The 27,726-nt window shown below is 36.8% G+C and overlaps 1 protein-coding gene across 1 annotated transcript in view; it reads right to left on the reverse strand.

Moving 5' to 3' along the window:
- The window catches only part of LOC149544931 (myosin heavy chain-like protein), an 87,063-nt gene that overhangs the window by 26,245 nt on the left and 33,092 nt on the right, over positions 1 to 27,726 (reverse strand). Inside the window, exons 3-9 of the mRNA XM_089795476.1 lie at positions 12,635 to 12,699; positions 11,982 to 12,071; positions 11,722 to 11,775; positions 11,502 to 11,579; positions 11,330 to 11,398; positions 11,070 to 11,222; positions 10,865 to 10,991 (exon numbers count right to left, since the gene is read on the reverse strand). Coding sequence (XP_089651602.1) covers positions 10,865 to 10,991; positions 11,070 to 11,222; positions 11,330 to 11,398; positions 11,502 to 11,579; positions 11,722 to 11,775; positions 11,982 to 12,071; positions 12,635 to 12,699 — 636 coding nt within the window. The remainder of the gene's footprint in view (positions 1 to 10,864; positions 10,992 to 11,069; positions 11,223 to 11,329; positions 11,399 to 11,501; positions 11,580 to 11,721; positions 11,776 to 11,981; positions 12,072 to 12,634; positions 12,700 to 27,726) is intronic.

Raw genomic sequence — 27,726 nt, forward strand, 5'->3', positions numbered from 1 at the left:
AGGGGACCTAGACCTCTATGTTTTGTACGAGATATCAGCAACTAACCACACAGAACAAACAATAGAAAGGAACACACAAGCAACAGATTACCCCTCTCTTTATTACAGAGAAACACACCTTGAATTTGCAAGGACCGGTGCCTTATCCATTAGGTTACAGAGTCATAAACTAGCACAGGGTGTTGCAAAGCATTTGGGCGGTGGGGAGAAAGGGCAGCCAACACCGAGAAAGAAAATGCACAGAAAAGAAAAGGGAACAACTAAACTAATATTTACAGAAGGTAAGAACAATCCCACCATTAAAAACCACTAACAGAAAGACTTATGTGAAACCATTTACTGATTGGGAAAAATAGGAGCCTTTTCTCTGCAATTGTTTCTGTCTCCATGATGTAGCTCCTATAACTTGCAGCAGGACAACTCCAATGATACTGGTGACAGCAAGCATCAACTTTCTGAGAAACCGTTCATGTCCAAACAGCCACTTTTCATGATAGCACTCTGTGATTTCTTGGTCAAGGTGACAAACATATGCATTCTTCATTTCAAGGTTCAGGCTACTCTTTTCTTCAGGTAGATGTATTTGCTGAAGCAACTTCAACTGATGTGGAATGGAATTTGAAACAGTTAATTCTGGAGCATGATCAAAGCTCCCAACATCCTCACCAGTCTTATCAGAAATCAACCCGGAAGCTGATAAAAAGATTTCATATTTTTTATGACAGCTTACTTCATTTTGGATTTCAATCAGAGGATTGACTTCTGACCTCTCTTCTGCATCTCCCAAAGGATCTGAGAGAGTGAACAAGCCATTGGGTGGTGGGGAGAAAGGGCAACCAGCACCAACAAAGCAAATGCACAGAAAAGAAAAGGGAACAACTAAACTAATATTTAGAAAAGATGAGAACAATACCACCATTAAACACCAGTAACAGAAAGACTTACGTGAAACCATTTACTGGTTGGGAAAAATAGGAGCCTTTTCTCTGCAACTGTTTCTGTCTCCATGATGTAGCTCCTATAACTTGCAGCAGGACAACTCCGATGATACTGGTGACAGCAAGCATCAACTATCTGAGAAACCATTCATGCCCAAACAGCCACTTTTCATGATAGCACTCAGTGATTTATTGGTCAAGGTGACAAACATATGCATGCTTCATTTCAAGGTTCAGGCTACTCTTTTCTTCAGGTAGATGTATTTGCTGAAGCAACTTCAACTGATGTAGAATGGAATTTGAAACAGTTAATTCTGGAGCATCATCAAAGCTCCCAACATCCTCACCAGTCCTATCAGAAATCAACCCAGGAAGCTGATAAAAAGATTTCATTTTTTAAATGACAGCTTACTTCATTTTGGATTTCAATCAGAGGATTGACTTCTGACCACTTTTCTGCATCTCCCAAAGGATCCGAGAGAGTGAACAAGCCATCAAGTTGCTCATCCATAACTATGCATCCTTCAGCAAATCCTTCTTCACCAGGTAAATAATCTTCAATTTGTGATGACCAAAAGGGGGCAGTCTCCCTTACTATATCCTTTTTATTCCTTTTGTCATCAAGGACTTGCTCTCCATCATCATCAGAACTAAAGGTATTATAATCAGAAATAAAATTTCCAATGCTAGAAGCCATACCAGGAATGTGGGTAGTCTCCTCAACTGATTTCTCTTCTCCACTAGTTGCTGAGGTTCTGTAAAGGACAGGAGTTGACTGAGGTAAAACATAACCATGGTTTTCTTCCTCATCATTTGAGCTTCCTACATCTTCCTCAGAGGAAAGATGATATACCTCAGCAATCAGAGAATTAGTGTTCATATCATGCTCAGTTACATTCATATTCTCAGTTGCACAGGATAAACTTGGATGCATTCTGCACTGAGAATCAAAACTTTGAACATCTTCCTTATTAGAGACCTCAACATTTCTAATTTCTTCCATCCCTCAACATTTCTAATTTCTTCCATCAATCTTGATAACATCAAATCATCTTCTATTTCAAATTTCAATAGCTTCTAGCTTGGCAGTTTCAAGATCACATACCTTACTCCAGTTCAGCTGAAATTTTACCTCGGTGTGCATGGCCATGATGAACGCCGAGAGTTGATTTGCAGAACTAGACTTGCCTTTCTGAGGGATCTTGGTAATGTTCGATAAAAACGATCTATGAAATTCCACATCCTTTCATCATCTCTCTTCTTGATCAAGATGAAGTTAATCAGCAACGAGCACTCATCTTCCACTTGCTTGAACCTTGCATGAAATGCATCTTCTAACACTTTCCATCCACCGATGCTTCCTTCCTCCAAGTTTTAGTACCATTCTGCAGCAGTACTAATGAGAGGCTCAATAAAGAGTCTAACAAAGACATTTTCTTCTCTAACTCCAAGAAACACACATGCAATACTCAGAGCTCTGATATGCTTCTCAAGATCTCCATCGTCTGCTCCAGAATACTTAGGAAAGTGTTTCCTTGACCCTTCAGGTAGGTCTGTGTAAGATGGTAAACAAAGAGGGCCAAAATGGGACCGCCGGGATTTAGTTGTCACCATGGCCATTAAAACAAACTAGACCTTCTAGACCAACACAAAGAGGTCCTTCATACAGAGTCGCCATCCTCCATCCTCAGGGAGGAACCTTTTGATTTGTCAGAAAGCACCAGACTTCTATCCTATCCCCAGTAGAGTCACCAAAAACTATTGGTGAATAGTTTGTCCCTCTCTCTAGAGTGGCTTTACCTTGGCTCTAAACGCCCATAGTTGTGAGGAAAGAAGCTATTACCAGCAGATTGGATTAGTGCAAGTCTGATGTCACTAATCCCTAAATTGAAGGGTACAACTCCCCTATGCGCAAGACATGCAATGAATTATGCCTTTAGTAGATCAAAGAATGGGGGTATGCTCTAATCCTGAAAGCAGAAGAGGATTTAACCAAGTTACTCATATCCATAAGCAACCCAGGCAGGTTTAGGTTTAACAACTAACACTACTTCTACTCCTAGATGCATCTGAAACTACTGAATGCAACGGTGTGTAGAGGAAATAGAGCATTCTAAGTGGCTCTCAGTCCATTTTGAGTTGCCCAGCAGCAACTCCCCAGCTCACTTCAACTCAAGTTCCCAACACATGCAAATGAGATGCACCCTAGGCAATGGAAAAGTGCAGATCTGAATATGAAAGGCAAAATGGAATTTGCTTTAACTGTTAACCCTTCACTAAAAAGGAATCTAGCAAGCAATCAACAGCTCCATGCACAAATGTCCTACAATTCCATGAAAACATGTAATGAAAATGAACGACAAACAATCCTAGCAAACCCAGAAGACTCAGTTACATAGTCAATTCACACAAAAAATTGCCGATGCCTTATTCATTGAGCTTACATACGTAGGCCTTCTCATAGTTTGTTATTACATATCACTTATTGCATTACAGAAAAGATAAGGAGGAATAGCGCTAAAGATAGATAGGTGGACTGACAGGGGTCATCCATTGCAAAAAGATGGTTAAAAGAAGTATAAGGGATAAGACTCCTCCATTTTTAGGCTTGACGACCAACTAGCTGGCATCTTCTCTGAAATAACGCTCAAGTTGAGCTCTCATTCATCTTCATGTATGCATCCTCTTCTACAACTTTTGATGTTCTGGTAACATTTAGACACATGTTTATCTTTCTGTCATACACTTGCTAGCACAAGTGACATTCCATTCCTTGGCAACCACATGTGATCAGAGTAATGGCCCCTTTGAGAATCTTCTTTGACTGGTCCTTACCTCAAAAGTAACAACTCACCCTCTCGGATTCTCTATCGATTTCTCCATGCATTCATCTTCTTCTGCAATTCTTACATTTGGCCTTTCGCCAGTATTTCAGTTCTTGTTATGCCGACGGGCCTCTTCAGTAAGGTTCTTCGGGATGGTATATGTACAACTTTGGATCATGGTTGTAATCGTCATTGTAAGCACTATGTAATGTCTTTGGCATATATGCGAAAAAGAAAAGGAGTACTGTTGTTACATGTTCTTGTCTATTGTCTATATGCATTAAACTATTTACCCCATACGGTAAACATTTGGCATCGTTGCCTAATGGACCTGGAACGAAGGCAGAGGAATGAAGATTAATGCCGAATCAGCTTAACAAGGATACAAATAAGATAAAGGGAAAACATGGAATACACACCGCACAAGAAATTTTAATTTTGGCACAATAGGTCGAGTGCAGATGGACGTTTCAGCAAATTGTCAACGGACACCGAAGCACCGAGGAATTGTTGGAAGAGATTCGACAGTGGTTGGATTTGGTGGAAGAAACAAGGGAGGAATTTTTGAATCTGTATACGCCGAGGGAAGAGAATCTAGATGAAAGGGAATCAACTCGCACATCTCGGAGTGCCGAGGGAGCACGAGCGTGGAGTGAACTCTTCGTCTGCGATACACTTTTGGAACAGACAACTTTGCTTGAGGAAAACCTTTTTTCACCAAGTAACGTGGCTATTGGAAATAAGATGACTGTCGAGAACAACGCGAGAGTGTAGAACATTGCAGGTGTGCAGAACAGCGTAGGTGTGTAAAACAGCGCAGGTACACAACAAGTACCTCCAACTTGAAAAGTAATGGCTGGACCAAAGGAAAAATTGCCAAAGTTTGATGGTGATGGAATGGCTGATCCAATCAGACACTCTAAGATATGCAAAACAATTTGGATGGCACATGACGTAACCGACACAGATGAATGGGTTCGACAATTTCCAACAACCCTAAGGGGTGTAGCAGTTAATTGTTTTGCCGATGCCAATCCCCAAAAATTAACTACATGGGCGGGACTTAAAAAGGAGTTTATCACCAAGTTTCAATTGTTGCAAGACGACAATGAGATAGTAGCAGAAATCTACACCACAAAGCAAAGGAAAAATGAAACAGTTCGTGTATATGCCAAGAAACTAAAAGAATTAATAAATAAAATGAAAAGTAAGCCGGCTGATGGGCTGAAAAGCAATAGTTCATTGAATGATTATGCCCGGAGTTAAGGAAGAAAAGAAAGATTGTGCCACCATCATCATACAACAAAGCATACAATCAAGTGATGGACTTAGAGAGTGAACAGAAAACGAAAAAAAAAAGTAGCTCATCCGACTCAGATGACGCGTCTTCGAAAGAAGATAGCAATGGTGATGAAAAGGGCAGCAAGAAGGTCTGAGCTCTCCAAAAGGATATGATCAGAATGATGAAAGAATTTAAGAATATGCAAAAAGAGACGAAGGGAAATGAGCTATGGTGCACAAAATGCAAGACAGAATGTCACACGAAGGGATCTTGTCCGAAGAACCAATTCTGTGAGATCTGCCAAATTATGGGACATTCCACAAAAGAATGCCCCTTCAATATGAAAACAAGAGGGCATCAACAAGTGCTCCTGACACAGAAGGCTTCCACGTCAGGAGGAAGCAGAAACACTAACAATGATGTTGCCACTTCGGGTGGGTACAAAAATAATAGAAGAGGGCAAAACAACAATACCAACAATAATAATGGGGGCCGCAGCCAAATTCAGTATGATGTAAACGGTTGCCCAATGGTTCAATGCCACTTTGCACGGAATTGTACATTAACAAACGCACCAAAGTTGTTATGCAGATGGTGCGGTCCTGGAGATCATGAAGATGCCAAGTGCCCAAAATCAATAGTGAATGTGATCAGCATTGGCGCGGACGAAGAAGTCTTAGCAATCACCTATAATTTTATAAACAAGCAAAATTGTACCCCGACCCGACAGAAGAAAAAAAGAGATTGGAAGAAGCACAGGCGAAAATTGAGAAACCAACGCAGGCAGAGAAATCACAATTGAAGGACATTACCGGTACCTCAACATGGAACTGCGTAGAACAAAACATCATACGGCAAATATTACAAACTAAAATACAATCAAGTTACATTATCTGATCCTCACAATGCCTCAACTACGGACGGCACTCACAAACATAGCCCCGACTGCTAAACTACCAGGAGAACATGGAAGGAAAAAGGAAAGCGGAGCAAGTACAACGGACCCAATGTTGTTAGCCCTCGCATCCGGACAGCATCTTGCGGTCGTAGAAATGGGTATATTAGGAACGGTCCTTTCAAACACAATTGTGGACGGAGGTTCAAGGGTAAACGTCCTACCAGAAGATACATAGAAGAAGTTGGGACAGCCGACGTTGTGGCCACCTACATTCTAGTTGCTCACGGCAGACCAGCATGAGATCAAACCGTTGGGAATACTGATGGCACAACCAGTGACTATTGGAACACAACCATTTCTACTCGACTTCGTTGTCATCCCGCTAAAGAGGAGAGGATATGACGCCATTCTAGGCCAAGGATGGCTTGTACAAGCAAGTGTTAAGCATGATTGGAAGAAGAGTACACTATCAATGGAAAGCAAGGGACGACGATTCATTATTGATTTACACACAAATGGTGGGCGAAGAAGCCATATCATCTAAGTTCGAACAAGAGGATGAAGAAAAGCAGCGATTGGAACGCAATGAGGAAAGAGTCCTATAGTTGGAAGGTGTATCGACGAATAATGATTTGGATTCGGTGAACGGCCTTTTCCACTGGCAGATGAAAGATTACGAGCTCTTTCCGAGTTGTAATATGTTAAGGGTCGACAGAGGTGAGAAAGCAGAGGGAAATGAATGTTCGAAGGAATACAGAGAAGTGGAAGAAGGAAAGGCGGTTACGACAAAAGCTAAAGGGAAGAATATACAGTACGAACCCAGAAAAGGAAATATTCCATCGTACGGTACACAATAAACGGACCGCGTAGAAAGGAAATGTCACGTCGAACCACGGACATAGTAGAAAGGCGATGGCAGCAAGGAAAACACATCATACGGTTTGCACAGGAAACAAAGAGGAAAGGATTAATAAAAGCTTTAGCAGTACGGAGTGAAGGTTCTAAAATCAAGAATACAGTTATTGATGGCAAGGAGTGGCAGCCGACGGAATTCATGGTACCGAGTTTCAAGAACAAACTGGGCGATATGGAAAACCTGAGGGGGAGATCATGTAACTTAGATAAACTTGATGAGCGACAATTGCAGGCACAATGGGCCACGGAGGTGACACAGAAAAGCACAAAGCATGGCATGATAAACACCTGAAACTGAACAAGTTCCAACCGAGAGAGCTGGTGTTGAAGTATCATGGACGAAACAAAATCAAACCAGGCACGTTTAAAGTCAAATGGGTCGGGCCATACTAGATCTAGGAAGTAGGTGATAACGGAGCAATAAAGTATGGACGTTGGATGGACAGGAAATTCCGGAAACAGGGAACGGTTCCAAGTTAAAAATATATTATGCGCGAACTGTTCCGTCGTCGACGAATATCAAGAAGTAATAAAACTCTGAAAAGAAAATTAAAAAATAAATAAATAAATAAAAACAAAAAAAACAACAAATCAAAAATGTTCAAAATGAATAACGCATGATGCCCAAGGGAAGTGAAAGACATAAACAAGTAGTAAAACATAAGCAGTTGCCAAAAAAAGTATGGGATCGAAAGAAAATCACAAAAATGGTGTGTTCCATGGACTTTTATGTGAGTTTGAGAGTGCTAAATTGGTCTTGGTGCTGCCCCAAGACCTCGCGGGGGCGCTGCCCCTCGACCCCGCTAGGGACGATGCCCCCTAGACCCCCCAATCAGTGCAGTTATCAGTCGTGGAAATGTGACCAGTTGATGATACCTGGAGCTGCTGCAGGCATAGAGTGTCTGTGTACCAAAGGTGGAAAGATCAACGGAGCAAGCCTTTCGAGAGGGGTGATACGCTTTGAGGCACTTGGAGTAGGTGTTGGACGCGAAGTTGTCTTGGTGGATGCACAAAGAGCTCAGGAGGAGCTGATCATCCAGTTGAAGCCAATTGAAGGCAATACAACGACACTTGGTTTAGGGTACCCAGGAGTTGGAAGCAGAGAAAGCAGCACAGGTGGCCATCAAGGTCAGCTTGATTAAAGAGACAATATTGTGTTAGCAGAGGCTACAAATACAACGTGGTTTGGAGACCAGTTTGGTGCAAGCATGGGATGAACGTGAAACTGGTCTGACAGAAACAGATCTATTTTGTTGTAGTGAGTCGGTTAATGTATTCCATTTTGTTAATCTGTCTCAGATATTTTGTAATTGTTGTCCGAAGACAACTTTTTATTTTGGAGGGGATGATGTCATCAGTAAATATTGTGTAGCTGACAGGTTGATGTCGTCGGTAATTGTTATGTAGCTGACGGCCCCTTCGGGAAGGTTCTTGTTATGTAGTCGACAGGCACCTTCAGGAAGGTTCTTCGAGATGGTATACGTACAACTTTGGATCATAGTTGTAATCATCATTATAAGCACTATGTAATCTCTTCAGCATATATGCAAATAAGAAAAGGAGTACTGTTGTTACATGTTCTTGTCTATTGTTTGTATGCATTAAACTATTTACCCCATACGGTAAACAAGGATGGACTAAAAACTTGGCAACACAACACTAGTGCTCTCCTACAATTATGGTGACGGACACACCCACAATGACGGACATACAACCTTGGCGACGGACATGATGATGGACATAGCTTCGATGAAGGACACACTGTTTCGGCAACAACCTTGGTGATCAGCATAACTTGATCTATACATGTCTTCAAAAGATCCATGCAAGCAACTTCTTCAGTTTTTGGTAATTTCCCCCGATTGGTGTAGAAGAAAGTTTTAGCAATTGCTCTTGGAGTGGCCCTGTAATAATGTCTTCCTTCTGGTGTAAGGCATCATCCTTATTGCTGCGAACTATTTTCTCCCACTTGTGCAAATGAGATATTAGTTTTTCTTCACAATGCTCGAAAATATGACTAACCAATTTACATGCGGCTATAGAGGGGACACATTCAAGATTACGAACAACCCATAACATAGATATGATGGGTTGGGATATTTCATCCATCTCCTCAATGCACAAAATCATAAGGCTCTCCATAGCAACTGAAACCTTAGTATCATAATCTTCCTTGATGGTGGCTAAGAAGTGATGAAACAAGTCGTTGACCAAATTTTGCAATTTGAGATCTAAGAGGAGGTTACCCATTTTTACATTTGCACAATTCTCCAAGATTGTAGATTTTCAGCAAAAAGGGTCGGCACTAATGTCATCTAGACTCTGAAAGCTGTCAACAATCAAATGCAGGATCTCTATCATGGTGTTGTCATCATATGGTGTTCTAGGAGCCGATATTCTCAAGATCTCACTGAGACATGCTGCAACTGCTAAACTTTTCCCCTTGTCATGGTGCCTTAAAAGCCTGGGTTGACTTAAGGCATCTTTAATTGGTAAGAAGATTCTCTGTATAAATCGTGAAGGTAATTGGTTAACCTTACACAAACATAGTTCCAACAAATCTAATGGAAGATCAACACCTTCGCTAAGCTCTTTGCCAATCCCTTGTAGGGTCTTCAACCACCACTCTCCATCGCTGCTTAGCGCCATAGCGCTATCCCAATCCCAAAATCTCTCAATCATCCCAACAAGCTGGCAAGATCACTAGCTCTGATACCACCATAATGTTCCCGAACAGTTTCGGAGATGCTCCCGTGCTGCGCAGTCACTTTCCTGTGCTGCACGACTACTAACCATGCTGCGTGGCCGCTATCCGTGCTGCGCGACTACTGCCCATGTTGCACGGACACTACCCATGTTGCGCGACCACTTTCCCAAACGGTGTCTTCAAGCAAACCATACGGGGACTGTAGTAGGGTCGTACGGCAATGCAAAAGACGTATCTCAATAGGAAATGATGGGTATGTCGAGGTGTATGTACGATGAAAGCTGTGAGGAAGGACAATACGGAGAAAGGGGGATAGGAACCAGAATCCTACATAGAATGTAATCGTGGTTCATACACAGTACACCATAGAAAAATCCACAATAACAGAGACTTAGATGCGAATAATAATTACCAAAGATACTCCAACTTGCCAAATCCGATCCAAGTAATACATGCAACAACGAAATAGGGTGAGGGTTGAATCCGACCAAAACCGCACAAGCCAAATAGGGAAGATCTTTCACTTCCGAAATGGCGAACAATTCCGAACTCCAACAGGAATCAGCAGTACAGAGAAAATATAATCTAAACCATACCTACAGACTACCTACAAGCTGTGCTTGAATACCCATTGGGAAATTTACCGAAGGTGTACAAAGATAGCCGACAGCGACACAAACTACGAAAACAAAATAAAAAATAGGTCCGAGATATACTAAATCAATTGGAACCCCTAAATACAAACATTAATAACTTGGGCTCAAATTAATTAAAATTGGGAACATTACATCTGTGAAATGTGCAGAGACAAGAGTAAACAACCTGTTGTAGATGCCTCTTTATGCAATTCCCTCTGCAAACCTCTGCAGCCACAATGGTCCTATCTTATCTAAAGACATTGATATTTATAATTTAAGCAGGATATTCTTTTATTATCACTCTTCCATGACATATTATATATATAGAACAATATTATTTTAAAACTTCAATTCTATTTTTAATTTTGTGGATTTAGCATTCTCTTATTAACCTGGACTGGATGAAGCTATGGACGGAGTGTTAACGTATCCCAAAAAAAAACAAATGTAGCCCAGATATAAGCTCTTATCAAGATATGTTCCGATACCATGTTGAAAACTAAGAGTAGTTGTAATCCGTATTTAACATGCGAATACATTTATTTAGAAATGGGGGGATAAGTAACCAGCAGCTCTGATTGTAACTTTCATTTATTTCTTCCATCATTCACAGGGAAACAATATTAAGATTCAATTAAGAACTTGCAATAAATGACCACACCTGAAATTTTCTTGGTAGCCAGAACTAGCTGCTCTTCAAGTTGCTGTTTCTCTACTAGCAGAACCGAAAAACGATCTTTCTCTGCAGCTAGCTTTTGTTGTTCTTGTTGTTTTGACCTGATGGCTTCCTAAACATAAGCCAGCATGTGAAGTCCAGTACTAAGAATTTCAAAACTGTTTGTACATACTGGCTTGCATAATTTTACCTGCAATTCAACCTTTATCTTGGCCATTTCCTGTTCCACGGATTTCAAATGTTCAGGGCTAACAGAATCTGATGTAATTGTATTGCTATGCTGTTCTTGTTGCCGTTGTAAAAAAATTAGTTCTGCTCTTAACGCAGCAGCGTCTTCTTCGGCCTGTACAAAAGACTGGAAAAATTCACTCCAAAAGGGGAAACGGAACAGCTCAGGTTCAAACATTGAAAAACTTCACAGAATTAATAGAATAAAATCCTCATATTGACCTTATATTGTTCTTCCTCTGCTTCTCTGAGACGTCTTTTTACAGCTCGAAGTTGTGCTGACAAATCTTCCTACACATTAAAATAATAATCAGGAATTTGAATAACCAGATCACCCTCTTATATGTGGTGCAATAGAGCCAAAACATCAAAATAACACAAGTCTCATCTGCACCCGTGCAGTAATTGCAGCATCTTTCTCCATAGATGTATCCTGGAGAGCTTTTCTCAATGAAGGCAAATCATTCCCTTCCTGTAACCACAGGATAGGAAATTTACTTAACGTGCTTACCATTCCAATTAAAACTGCAGGTTTAGAGTTTGAAAATATTTTCTGTTTTTGCACAAGCATGCTTCAAAAAAGTATGAAAACTAAACAAAACTTGCCAGGTTACCATGGTTCTCAATTGTTTCTCAAAAGAATTCCGCTCTGTTTCCAATGTTTCCAGCTGTCATGACAATTAATTAAATTTAAGGAACAAGGAAAATTAGAACTTGTTGCCCGTGCAATATTTTCTTGACATGTATAGAGATAGCACAAATCAGGATTGGTAACAGCTCAACATGACTACGAGTTTGAAATGATTAATAAAACAAAATACAAAACCAAGATAACACTAATAGATCTCTTATAAGACAAACCAAAAGCATGTACCTTTGAGGCAAAGCTGTTAATTTGCTCTTGTTGTTCTGCAACCTTGGATTCTAACTGCCTCGCATATGTTGATAGAGCTTGATATTCTCCCTGTCCATTAAAACCAAGCCATACACAATGTGCATCAAATTGTAGGTTTAAACTATAAAAGGCAAAAAACCACATGATTTAATTCATGTTTATTGTGTACTTTATTCCTGTTCTAAATAGTTCGGCTTTGCAACTACCTATATTGTTTCAGGAAATGAATTACTAACTTTGAGTAACAGCACTTTCAGACATAACTATTTAAGTTTCCTTCGCAACTACCTATATTGCTCCAGGAAATGAATTACTAACTTAGAATAAAAGCACTTTCAGACTTAACTATTTAAATTTTTTTGCACCAACATTTTGGATCAAACTGAGTGACCCATCGTCTGGAGAAGAACACAATGAATCAATTCTCTTCTTATCCTCAGTGCAACCCCAATTTACACAGTCAAATCTAAAAGCTCTCTTACTTATTTTCAGACTTAAAATTAATTTATGAAAATAAATTTTTCAAAATTAGTGAAAATAAAATATGAATAGCTTTGTGTTCATAGTAAGCAAGTGAAATTCTTAACAGTGCATCAAAACTAAAATGTATAGAACATATCAGGAACACTTGCCTCAATAGACAAGTTAGAAACCGAAGAAACACTTTCCTCCATCCCACTGCTAATGTTCTGGAGCCCTGTTAAAGAAATAAATACTTATTAGGATTAACCAATTAATTCCTGTCTTGAACATGTTCACAAGTCAGCAGGTTCAAAAATCTTGGGTAGCTAACATAGTCTACGTATGTAAGTTTCACTGAAAGTTCAAAAGAATGCATGTTCCCTCTTTTAATCAGGTTAGAAAAAATGCCTTCACAATTCTATGACATTTTCCATTATTTTTTATAAGCAAAAACCTCATATCACACATAGCCACTACTATTCTAATAGATTAGTATGAATGTTGTAGAATCTCCACCTGCCATGTACATGTGCAATATAATAACCTAAATACTTCATTATCTATATGAAATAATTCCAGATGACTATTTTGTGGTCTGTCATCGGCTTAAAATTATTAGCCATAAAATATAAACCCACTGTGTGCCTATAGCTTTTGGAGTAAATGAAAATAGCTAATTAAGTTTAACTTATTCCATGACAAGATACAGTTGAAGTAAAATATAACAATGATAGATACATAATTCAATCCTTAATCTTCTTTTTCTTCAATTGTTAAAATTTGAGATCAGATATTTGTTATTTGTATATATGTAATGTTGATACTCTATTAATAATATCAAATATAATAGTTATAAACAATAAATCTGATTGTAGACTAACAATTAATGTATTCAAATAAGACTGATTGCAAACTGTAATACAAATGTAATTACTTCACACTGATAAATTGGATGTGGTTTAATTGCAGACCGAAAACCTTGAAGACTGTTGCAATTATGTTTTCGCTGGTATATATTTTACCACGATCTGCAATGGTTTATACCCCATCATGGTGTCGCGATCCATTGTAGACTGTGACTCTACATCATAGTTGCCCTTATCAAAAACAAAACACCACTTTGCATATGGTCTTTGTTATGAAGTCGCCAGTCAACATGAGATGATAATGAAACTAATATAGAAAATCCCTTATATATATGTGTGTGTGTGTGTGTGTGTATTTGTATATATATAAGTTTATTATATTAATTTCACCATAAATTACATAGTTGATGTTTTATTGAAAATATGTATTTATTAAGTATATCTCAAATATACTAACTATAAATACATACATACACACACACACACACACACACAATACAGTTTATCCGACTGAAACTATAATAACATTAACATCATTCATAGCCCAATTCTCTTATTCTTTTAAATCTCTGAATAAAATAGTGAGTCCTACCTTTCCAAGGCCTTCAGAAAACGAAGTCTCGATCTGTTCTTTTAAAATCTTTATAGCTGCACTGTTGCTTGTGCTCTATTTTCATGAAAGCTTGAAACATCTCAGGCAGAGTGTTCTTGTGTATGGATTCTTTCAAGATATATTGCATGTTACAGGATGGGGTGGCATTTATTACATACTTCAGTTTACTATTGAGCTCCCAAGTGTCTAGGTTTATGTAATGCTCCCCTTTTCGAGAAAAGGGTTTAATAATAAATAATTATATATATATATATATATATATATATATATATATATATATATATATATATATATATATATAATTAATAAAATCAATAACAAAAACTTATAATTTATTAATACAATTAGATTAATACAATAATCAAAAGATTTTAATTATATCATGATACTTTTTGTTATGGGTCGTTAGGGGTCCAAATCAATAGAGGACTTATTAGACTATTGCCCAAAAGGGGGATAAATCTCTTGTGAAAAACTGAAGACCCATTACTCTGTTGAATATCTCATACCAAATTATTGCAAAAGTGCTACCTAACAGAATTGCACCAATACTCAAGAAAATCATTTCTGTTAAACAGGATTCATAAAAGTCAGATACATCTTGGAAAACCTCATCACTAGTAGGGAGAGTTTGCACTGGGCAAAAAAAAGTGATCAGCTTGTGGCCATGGTGTTGTTAGACTTCGAGAAAAAGCATATGACAGAATTGAGTGGCCATTTGTCCTTGACATGCAGAAGGCCTTTGGTTTTCCTTCTATATTTTGCAAGCAGATTGAAATTATTTTCAACGATGCAACTACCATCATTGATGTAAATGGAAAACATTCAAAATCTATCTACCTTAGCAGATCTATTAGACAAGGCTGTCCCATTGCCCCTACCTTATTTGTCATAGCTGCAGATGCTCTATACTATATTTTAAGGGCTTACAAACTTGGCCCTCCCATTAAAGGCATTACTCTTCCTAACAATGAGGACTTAATCAATGAACATTTTGCAGATGACACCACATTATTCCTTGAGCTGGTTGAGACTAATTTTGATAATATGATGGACAGGCTACAGTTTTCCTGTCCAGTTTCAAGTGCCAAAGTGGCCCCTCTCAAATCCGCTGTACTAGGTTGGGAAGAACAAGATCCACAGTGGTTGACTTCTAAGGGTTGGGGATGTTCAGGCCCTCGTACAATAGTAAGATACCTAGGAATCCTTTTCTCTGTAGAACCTTCATTTAAAGAGATGTGGAATTGGTTATTTGCAAAAATTGACCATAAGCATCAGAAATGGCAGACCCATATGTTATCTCTGGCTGGCAGGGTGCAAGTCGTCCCAAAAGTAATGTCATCCCATGCTATCTATTTTTCTTCTATATCGCTCTTTGGTAACTATCAATTCAATGTTTTGTAAAAGATCTTGATGGAATTTTTATGGTCTAATGGTATGAGTTCAAAAAATAGACATTGTGTTAGTTGGAAATGTTGCACCCCCAAGAATCTTGGGGGACTGGAACTTAGAGACCTTAAAACTCAGAGCCTTGCTCTGGCAGCTAAATGGATTATCAAAGCTTTGGACGGAAATGAACCTTGGAAAGTATTAATTAGACAGAACATCAATCAAGCATCTATCAAGAAACATAAACAATGGAAAGATAAACCACTGTTCGACCTGGTACTAGATGATTTTGATATCAAAATTGGAGGATCCACTTTCCTTAAATCACTTTGGAAGGCATGGTGCTCAATGAGGAGATTTCTTGTCAGTAAAGAGGCTATTCGTATCTCCCCTGCTTATGCAGTCCTCAATAGATCCCTGTGGTGGGGTGTTTCCCTAAACTCTAAGCCTCTTGCCCTTACCTAATGTCATTCTGCTAAATCCTAGAATGCTAATGGACTCTCTCTGGCTAGGCATATCCTGATAAACAATCGGTTAGGATCTTGGGAGTAATTGAGTCAACATTATGGTTTTCTAGCTTCTCAAAAAAAGACCTACACTCTGATTACCAAAACAGTGAATAATATCTTTCCTAGCAAAATATTGGATAGTCAATCTTTTCTTCAAAAGCTAAAGTGGAACAATGGCATTAAATTGAATGAGATCTCTACCAAACAAATATGCAATTTGATGAATATCAAGATGAGATAATCATATCAATCAACCAGAGATGGGGCCTTAACTGGTCTATTGGTGTATGGCAATTATTACCAGATAGACTATGGCATTCTTGTACAGAACCTAAGAAGCTCTGGTTCAGATGGATGTTTGCCTTGAGAAAGTTGGTTGTTGGGTCTGTGATTACTGATGTCCGGCTGCCACCTGTTGTTTGTTCAATTTGCAACTGTCCAGAGACTATTGAGCATGTGTTCTTTGACTTTATTTTTGCTAATCAAGTTTGGGCCCTTTTTTTCGGTAGTCTTAATTCCGGTAGTGGACACTATTGAAGATTGTAGCTGTGATAGAGACCTTTATCTCTAAAATATGGACATTATTATTGTTATGGTCACCTTCAGTTGAGGACATTTTATGATAATAAATTGTAATATTAATTATAAAGACGTGTGTCATTCAACATGCATCGAGGCATGGAAATACCAAGAGTTGTATTTGAAAATAAAGAGTTATGTTTTGGAAATTGTAGAGACCTTCGGTTGTAATGTGAAGAGTCTCTCTTTATGTTATATATCGCATCAAGCGAAAAACAATGTACACTTGAATTTTTATTATCAATAAAGTGACCTTTTGTTGTGTGGTTAGATTTTTTTATTTTCCCTTCATTCTAGAGGGATTTTCCCAGGATAATCTTGTATGTTTCTTGTATTTTTCTTGGGGTCTTTCTTGTTGTTTATCTTAATTTTCTGGGCTAACTCCCAACACAGTATTAGAGCTTAGTTCTGATCACAGCAATAAAGTAATCTGTGGACATTCATTTTATTGTTGACTCTCTGTAACTGTTAATAGGATTTATTACTCTTCTTCAAGAGAACTCCCCTTGCTAGTTGTGGCAATATTATGGGAAAATTTATGTGTATTTCTTTAGCTCTCTGTATAGTCTTTCATTGCTCTGGGTGTTCGTGATGTGCTGTTGCTGGTTTGTATGGATTTCGAGGGCTTGATTCACTCAAATGTGTGTACCTTGTCAGCTATAATTTATGGTGTTGTCTATTGTTCACTTGTTTGGTTGTCAAGTGATTCTGGTTTATCTTTTACTCAAGTTCTTATTATTTCCCAGGCTTATTTATGTTGTCGTGACCTTCCACCTAGCATCATTCGCTTTTATTATTCTAATCGTTTGTTTTGCTAGCTGGTTATTATACCTCATCGCGCCTCTCTTTATTTTGTGTGTTCATGGCGATTTATTGATTCCTTCCATCTTAATTATTTTAATTTTCCGTCAGTTGTGTAAGATTATTTATTGATGCCTGTCGTCTTATTACTCAACATTACTTTTAATTAGTCTTGAGAAAAGGTGGTTTATAATGTTATCATGCCCTCTCCCACTCTGGACGGTTTTCTTAAGTGTCCATTTGTTTTATTAGGTACCATTTTTGTTTTCCAGTTTTGAGAAGTAATGGAGGTGTTTCAAAGGGTATCTCGGCGGAAGACTCACAAGCTGCTCACAGAAAAATCACCGCCTAATTGATTGCAGAGGCTTAGAATGGTAGTGATTCTTTATGGGAGCATGTAAAGATGAGTGTCAGACTAAGGGAATTATAGAGTATTATCATCGGGATGTCTTACTGTTTTCACCGTGGCTTTACTTGGGCTCCAGCTCTCGCATCAGTTATGCTTGTCTCCATCTGTCTTCCACTTTCTCGATGTTATGGTGACACTTGTCAAGGATCATGCGTAATTTTGAAAAAAAATCTTAAAATGCTCATGTATAACAGTTGTTCGTTTCTTGTCATGGAACGACTTTCATTCTATATTGACGATGGATTCTATTCGCTTGCATGGGTCATCGTCTTGGATAATACAGGCCCGGGCTGGGAGACCACCACATATACTCCTCAGGGCGTTGATCCTCCCATTGGTGCATTTGATAAAGATAAAGCAGATTGCAGCAACAAAATTATTGGTGCATTGGAATGGTTTATTCAGATACACTTTCTTTTTTAATATATAACCAGTGATGTTTTGTTATGTATATGATGAGTGTATTAGACATTCAGCTATTTTTTGTTTGGCACATGCTGTGTATCCAGTTCTCTCTATTTTAATATAAAAAATATCTTCATTGATAATATAATATAATACAATATCTTAATTGATAAATAGAATATTATGATGGAGGATAATTTATTAATATAATAATATATCATATTATTTAAAGCTAATAATATAATAAGTGAACTATTATAATTTTCTTTCCCAGCTATTATAAACCATTTTTGATATACTAAAAGCACAGACCTAACAGGAAACATATGAATAATAATAATGAATATTAAGATAGTTCAGAAACCTTACCTTTATCACATATGATCAGCAGCAATAGTTCATAAAACAAATTGATCAGCTGAAGTTATAAAGTGGAATGTTCTATTTTAGTTTGTCTTGCTATCATTTTTCTACTGTTTATGGCCACACATTACGCTTCTGTATTTCTATTCTTTCAATATCCTCTAGCATTTCATCTATTCAGGAAGATTTAGAACTGTATTTGCCTTTCAACTGTTTGATTCAAATAAAAATGCTTTTGACCTTGATAATACAATTTATTATGCTGTATAAATACAATAATATAATAAAGGACAGATATATATATTACGGAAGTAATTGGTAAATACTTGCTTGTTATTAACAGAGACCGAAAGGTCAATTTATATAAAAGAATAAAACGATGTTTCCTTAGGAAATGATCGCAAAGAATAGAAACATTATATTCTAACAAAGAAAGCTAAAAAACGAAAGCAAACTAAAGCTAACTAGATATTTGCAATAGATAACCATTAACTAATAATAGACGACTATCTATTGTTGTAATACCCTCCCTGAATAGTTAATCTATCTAGAACACCAAGCTGTCCTTTGAATTTGACAAACTTATCAAGACCAAGAGGCTTGGTGAGAATGTCTGCAATCTAATCTGTGGTAGGAACATACTGCAAATCTATAGTCCTGTCTTCAACCAATTGCCATATGTACTAACAGTGAACATCCACATGATTGGTTCATTCATGGAAGACTGGATTTCGTGCTAACTTGATAACGCCTTCGTTATCAACAAACAGAGTAGTCGGTCTTGCTGGTGACATCTACATATCCTCAAGCATCCGACGAAGCCAAACAGCTTCACATTCTGCCTTAATAGTCCCTCTATAGAGGAAAGAGAAATTGCATGATGCTTCTTATTGGTCCATGTGACTACACCCGATCCCAAACTGAACACGTATCCAGAAGTTGACTTTTTATCATCAACAGAGCCTACCCAATCTCAATTTGTGAATCCACTAAGTTTAGGATTAGAACTTCGAGAGTACAGAAGTTCATAATCTGAAGTGCTCTTCACATAACGAAGCACACCCTTTGTTGCCATCCAATAATCAACCTTAGGAGCTATCATAAAGTGTGAAATATAGCTAATTGTGAAGCTAATATCAAGCCTAGTACCAAAGAGGTAGATGAGGCTGCCTACTAATTGCCTATATGTAGTATCATCAACGGAAGGAGAATCAGACTTTGTTGATAACTTGAGACCTTTCTCCATAGGTGTAGATGCAAGTTTGCAATCTTGCATACAGAATTTGTCTAACAGGGCACTGGCATATTTGGATTGAGAGATAATATACCAGAAGATTGTTGCCAAACTTCAACACCTAAGCAATAATGCATGAGCCCAAGGTCAGTCATATCAAAAGGCTGGCATAAGTTTTGTTTGATTTCCTAAATCAAAGATGTCGAGTTGCCAGTGATGATCAAATCATCCACATAAATAACTAGAAGGATGATGTCACTTTCAGTAGTCTTCATGTACAGATTTGAGTCTGAAGAACTCCTCTTGAAGCCTTGATCATTGAGGAACTTATCAATTTTCATGTACCATGCCCAAGGGGCCTACTTCAAGACATAAAGGGCTGTAAAGATTCTACAAATTTTGTATCCTTTTTATATCAGACTTTTACTTCAGTACTTGGAAGCTAAGAATGGTCTTCTAATAATCTGATTATTGAAGAAGTTGACGAATATATATATATATACAAAATAGATCAGTGTGATGATATTGCTGAGGAAATAACCTTAATTGTGTAATATATGGAGAACACTGAACTTCTCTGATGCTTATACAATAAGTAACAATCAACCTTTTAAATGAGAGTATCTTCTAATCTTAATCATAGGATATTGGTGCTTAGAAGAGCAGACTTAATTTTTTCTGTGTGTTCTCTAACTGCACCAATAACCTCCTTAAATATTGGTGCTAAAGGATTTGTCCCTCAAAGGTGCATGTCCCTTCCTAACTTAACAAATAAAATCCTATCTAGAAATCGTCGATTAGTAAGGCATGTTATAACTTATGCTAACTAACAAAGTGTGTTAGATTAGTTAACCAATATCAAACAGTTTCTAAGAAGTTGTTGGCTTTCTAGAAGGTTATATCATTCATGGAAACACTAATTATGTTTAAGGTAAGAAGGTCTAGTGCGATCTACACTTTCAAACCTGTATATTGCCAGTCCCTCTTAACCTAATAATCATACAGAGAGATATTATATCTAGCAACATCAATACAGATGAATAAGCAGGAATTAATACTCTATCTGTTTGAATCTTCCTAGTATGTGTTATCATAGAATTCCTAGTATGTGTTATCATAGAATACATGATACAATGTCATATTACTAACCTATGATATGACAAATCACTGCTACTAGTGATAATATACAGGATAAATTTGAAGAGTGATGTCTTCATTTATCCAAGTTGTGATTCATAGAAACTGATATTTCTATATCACAAGATCCTGAGTTTAAGATCTACCAAAATACAAGATAAACCCGGAGAATACTAAGATTCTTCCTTTATCCAATTTGTGACTCATGAACATAATAATTTCAACATCACAATACAACCTAAAACTCATCTAGATCTTACAGTAAAACTCTAATGTTTAGCACATTATTTAAGAGATCATCATCTCTCATAATGCCTTTTATACAAGTGTTCATTATTTCAAAGATCGTCACCTCTTTAAATAATGAATACAAATGGTGGAGTCCATAACAATCAATAGCCTGACAAAATAAAATTATTTTATTAATAATCAAAAAATACAAATGGATTACAACTCAACCATACCAAGCCTCCTCCTAAAGTGTTCTATCTTCACTCTAGATAGAGGTTTGGTGAGTATGTCTGTCGTCTAATCTGCAGTGCAAATGTATTCCAATTTTATACAACTCTTGTCTACCATATCTCTTACATAATGGTAAGGAATTTCAATATGCTTGGACCTGTCATGGAAAACTGGATTCACTAAGAGCTTGATGGAACTCTGATTATCACAATGAATAATCATAATTCATGGCTTGCCCAAATAATCCCACAAGTAACTTCCTCAGCCAGACTGCTTCTCGAGAGGCCATCTGTAATAACCCCAATAGGTTATAACTTCTTCAATCACAAAAAAATCTTTATACTTCAATTTTTTGACATTTTGTCAAACACTTTGCAAGCAAGGGTCATTTGACTGATATAACTTTTCAGATTGCTGCAGTGATTCTTGTTTGGATTTGCCTCAAAGAGAATGCTTACAAAAGACTCCATATTGTCTAAACAATGACCTAACATAAATATGCAACTAATTTTGGCAATAGTGAATGCATATATGAGTTCTAATCATGAAAATGATCACCTACAGCCAACTGGTATTTTAACAAACAGTTGGTATGCAAGCTAACTGGCTGATAAGAAATGATATATTAACGCTCAAAGACAACTATTAATGACCAGCAATTGTATCTCCTTGATTGAGAATGAGTATCCAATACAATATCCATACTAAGTTAGCCAAGACTCTTGGCATTTACAAAGATATCAAAATATGATGATTGCTGGTAAAATAATATGCACCTACAGCTGCCAATGAAAACTAATGCAATACTAAATATCTAACTTCAATACTCCCCTACAGCAGTACGCTAATCACATGCATGATTAAATACAACTAAAGCCATGGATTGCTGATACCATTGTGAGAAATGTAAAAATGAATGATGTATCTATTAATGAATGATAGGTCTGATACGAAATGATAGTTACAACAGCACTCTATAGTGAAAGGCAACTATGAAAATACATATCAAACCTGGCATATGAAGTCGCCTTAGAGAATAGATGTATTGCAATACCACTGAACAGAAAATAACCTCCTCAAGTGCCCAAGTCGTGCCTCTCTAGCTGCTGCCCCTGATTGTAGATGGCTGTAATAATTTTCTTTGCTTTTTCAGATTGCTTTTTCGAACTGCTTTTTTCAGATTGTTTTTTCGAACTGCTTTATTCGGATTGCTTTTTGTACTCAAATATTTTTTCTCAATGTAGCACAAATAGAAGACTAAAGTATCTTCCTCCCAGCTGCAATAATTCAAGTGATATTTCACACCCTCAAAATTGCGTACCAATTGAGAGTTTTCATTCTCAATGGCTAGTTGTGACTATTGCAGAAACCCTAGGCTCCACAATGCACATCAACAAACATCAACATCAACAACAACAAATCTGAATGATTAGAATGAAGCCCGGGGTACCTATTTATTCTTTTTCTCCACTTACTCCAGAAACTTCTAGAACATTATTTTATTTTATCTATTAAGTGACTTTATAAAAAATATTTTATAATTCAAGTCACTTTATTAAATTAATTAAATATAAAGTTACCTTTTAATATTTATTTATTTGATAACTTTATAAATAATTAACTTAATACCATTTATTTATTTAATTAAAATAATTAATTAGTCATCCTCATAAAATATTCATTATTTTGGACAACCTAATTAATTTAATTAATTAAATCAAATTGCCTCCAAAATGGGGACATGACACCATCGCTGCTCCAACGTATTTGGCTTCTGTGGAGCTCTGAGCTACTAAAGACTACTTTTTGCATATCCAGGATATCATTGCTGATCCTAAACTGAAACATCATCTTGAAGTACTTTTTCTATCTTTATCACTTCCACCCCAATCTGAATCAGTGAATCCATGTAAGTCTAAATCAACTTTCTCGTATTCGAGTCCAAAATTAAGAGTGTCTTGTAAGTATCTCATAATGTGTTTAATTGCAACTAGGTGAATCTCCTTTGGTTCACACATAAACTGACTTAAGGCATTATCTGCATAGCAAACATTTGGTCTTGTATTTACTAAGTACATAAGGGACCCAATCATCTGTTTGTAGAGAAGAGAATCTATGAAAGGTGATTCTACTGCTGCTTCCTTAAGTTTATGTAGATTAGTCTCCATTGGAGAAGATATAGGTTTGCAATTCCACATTCCAAATCTCTTTAAAATATCTAATGTATAATTCCCCTGATTAAGTATGATACTCTCAGAATTCTGCCGTACTTCCAGTCCTAGGAAGTAATGAAAGAGTCCCAAATCTTTCATCTTGAATTCTTTAGTTAGATCTTTCTTGCACTGATCTATGAGATGATCGTCACCTGTTATTAGTAAGTCATCAACATACAGTATCAGAATTACCATTTTTTTTTATCTCTTTTATAATATAAATTTGGATCGGCTTCATTCTTGGAGAATCCTAAGCCAGTGAGATACTTATCAATTCTTTCATACCAGGCCCTGGGAGCCTATTTAAGCCCATAGAGAGCTTTCTTGAGCCTGCAAACAAAAGTGTTAGGATCATGAGTTTCAAATCCTTCAGGTTGCTCCAGATATAATTCTTTTGAAATCTTTCCATTTCGGAATGTTGTTTTTACATCCATCTGATGTACCTTCCATCCTTTTGATGTGGCAATTGCTAAGACTTCTCTTACGGAGGTATATCTGACAACAGGAGCAAAGGATTCTTCATAATCAATCCCTTCTTTCTGAGAATCCTCTGGCTACAAATCTGACTTTATACTTCTCAATTCTACCGTCAACAGCATGCTTTATTTTAAATATCCACTTGGAAGAAACAACAGATTTTCCTTCAGGTCTTGGAACAATTTTCCAAACATCACTTTTTATAATAGAGTGGTATTCTTTTGTCATAACTTCTTTCCAAGCTGTATGTTTAATAGCATCAGAAGGATTGGTTGGTTCTGTTTTGGATAAATCACTCAAGTTTGTTGTATAACTAGAGAATATTTTAGGCCTTTTGCTTTCTCTGACTGTTCTAGAAGGTGTAGCAAAGTCTTGAGCTGCTTCAACTATTTTAATGGCCCAAAGTGGTCTTTTCTTTGCATTTTCTTCAAGGTTCATATTATGAATTTCTTCTAAGTTCTCCCTCTGGGACCTAGATTCACTATTTCTTTCAAAACTAGATAAAGGAAAAGGTTCTTCAGAACTTATGGCTCTTTTGAATGCAAAATCTTCTTCAAAAATTACATCCCTACTAAGTTCAATACTTTTCTGTCCAAGTATGAAAATCCTATATGCCTTAGATGTTTCACTATACCCTACAAAAATACCTTTTCTCCTAGAGGGTTCTAACTTGGTTTTTTTTCTTTTGGAACATTGATATATACAGGACACCCAAAAATTCTAAGATGACTTATATTGAGTTTTATTTTAGTAAATACTTCTTCAGAAGTTTTATCTTTAAGATAGGAGTGAGGGCTTTTGCTTTGAATATATACAACACTACAAGAGGCTTCTGCCAAAAGATAATATTCTAGATTTTGGTTAAAAATCATAGCTCTAGCAACTTCTATAATTGTCCTATTCTTTCTTTCTACTACCCCATTTTGTTCTGGATTATAAGGAACAGTGTACTCCCTCTTAATCCCTGATTCTTTACAAAACCTTTTAAACAAGTCTGAGGTATATTCTCCTCCGTTGTCAATTCTAAGGGTTTTAATTTTATGCCTTGAAAAGTTTTCAGTTAATGTTTTGAATTCTTTAAATCTTTATTGAATTTCTTTTGATTCCTTGCATTTTAAAAAGTAAATCCATATTTTCCTAGAGAAGTCATCTATGAACAAGATATAATACCAAAATCCGCCAAGCGAAGGAACACACATAGGTCCACATATATCTGAATGAATTAATTCTAGTACATTATTTGTTTTCCTAGTACTATCATGAATGGGACTTCTAGTGTTCTTACCCAAAGCACACCTTTTGCAAATACTTGGGTGGTCTTTATTTAGTTTAGGTAATCCAATAACCATCTTCTCCATAGGTGATAAAGTCTTGAAATTTAGATGCCCTAATCTTTTGTGCCATATTTCATTTATTTCTACAGCTTCATGAACTAGGGCTTGAATAGATTCACTAGATTCTATATTCAATTCATACAAATATCCTTTTCTCTGACCAATTAACTTTGCTTTCTTGATGAAGGAGTTCTTTGCCCAAGTTAATACTTTGCCATTCACGAATGCAACATTGTGCCCATCATCTTCAAGTGTTGTAACTGAGATTAGGTTTCTTTTAATTCCTAGTACATAGAGTACACCTTTAAGAAGAAGAGTATTTCCTGATTTTAGTTTATAAGTACAATTTCCAATTCCTTTAATGGAGTGTGTTGAATTATCACAAATGGTAACTTCACTGTTAACCTTCTCTGATAGAGAGTCTAGTGTTTCTTTATATCTCGTTATATGTCTAGAAGATCAACTATCAATTACCCATGCTTTATTTGAAATTTTATTTGATAGGGAGGAATACAAAACACGGTTCTCAGGATCATAAGTATCTTCTTCTCTAATAGCATTTGTACAGTTTGCTTGTTGTTTGGAAATTTCAGGACAATTAGATTTGTAATGTACAAATTTTTCACATTTGAAACACTTTATTTTAGATAGATCTTTCTTGGGTTTTTTATTCTTTTGATTTACCTTTTTCTTCTTGAAATGCTTCTTCTTGCCCTTATAGGAGTTTGTCTTAAGAACATGAAGTTCTTCATCTTTTGCTTTCGATTTCCCTCCTTTCTTTAGTTTTTTGGATTCCTCTTGAAGACAGTCGTTCTTGGGTCTCTTAAGGTCCGAAAGATTATCTCTAGCACTTACTTCTTGTGCAAATGTCTCCCATGAATCTAGGAATCCATCTATAGTCATAAGTGTTAATTCTGTGTCACTAATAGTGGTTCCTATACTTGATAGTTCATCTCTAATGCCGACAACACTTAGGAAGTAAGAATTTATCGATTCTCCTTTCTTTATCTGAATGTGATTCAATTGCCTTTTTAGTGCGAGAACCCAAATTGCATTGCCCACTTCATATGCATTCCGTAATACATTCATCATATCAAAGTCAATTTGATGTTTAGTAAGCATAGGTACGATATCATTTTTTACTCCATCCAAGATTATTTGAATAGCTTTTCTATTTCCTCCGCTCCAGATAGATTTGTGAGGTTCAACTAGAGGTTGTTTGGATGCTTCATCAACAAATTGTTTTACATCGTTCTCTTGAAGAATCATCATGATTCTGAATTTCCAAGCATAAAAGTGCTCTTTCCCATCAAACTTGTCCTCAGGTCTGATTGTGTATGTCATTGAAGATAGAAGATAGTTGCTAGACATATATAGAGTCTGATAATTGAATTTTGCAAAGCCTAGGTTCGACTACCAGAGCTCTGATACCATGTAAAGATTCTACAAATTTTGTATCCTTTTTATATCAGACTTGGTCTTCTAATAATCTGATTATTGAAGAAGTTGATGCATATATATATATATATATATATATATATATATATATATATAGATATATATATATAATAGATCAATGTGATGATATTGCTAAGGAAATAACCTTAATTGGGTAATATATGGAGAACACTGAACTTCTCTGATGCTTATACAATAAGTAGTAATCAACCTTTTAATGAGAGTATCTTCTGATCTTAATTGCAGGATATTGGTGCTTAGAGAGCAGACTTAATTGTTTTTGTGTGTTCTCTAACTGCACCAATATTTAAGGAGGTTAACCTCCTTAAATATCGGTGCTAAAGGATTTGTCCCTCAAAGGCGCATGTCCCTTCCTAACTTAACAAATAAAATCCTATCTAGAAATCGTCGATTAGTAAGGCATGTTATAACTTATGCTAACAAAGTGTGTTAGATTAGTTAACCAATACCAAACAGTTTCTAAGAAGTCGCCAGCTTTCTAAAAGGTTATATCATTCAAGTAACACCAATTATATTTAAGGTAAGAAGGTCTAGTGCGATCTGCACTTTCACACCTATATATTGTTAGGTTAAATATTTAACAAGGGCTTTTACCAATCTGAGAACCTGATGGTCTTTACCAGCAACCTTGAAACCAAGATGCTGCATCATGTAGACCTCTTCACGGAGATCACCATTCAGAAAAGCACTCTTGACGTCCATCTGATGAACCTTCCAACCAAATTGTGGTTCCATGGCTAGAACTAATTTGATGGTGCTCATCTTTACAATAGGAGCAAACGTCTCCTCATAATCAATGCCCTAACGCTGAGAAAAGCCCTTCGCCACTAAACGAGCTTTGTACTTGTCCAAAGTACCATCCGATTTGTATTTGATTTTGTAAACCCATTTGCAGCCAATGGCTTTCTTCCCTGGTAGAAGATCGGAAATGACCCAAGTGTTGTTCTTAAGCAAGCTCTAGTGTTCAGATTGCATGGCCTCTCCCCCTTTGG

Source organism: Cupressus sempervirens, chromosome 8 (assembly GCF_028749045.1).
Source record: "Cupressus sempervirens isolate cs-2001-9-10 chromosome 8, ASM2874904v1, whole genome shotgun sequence".
Lineage (NCBI taxonomy): Eukaryota > Viridiplantae > Streptophyta > Pinopsida > Cupressales > Cupressaceae > Cupressus > Cupressus sempervirens.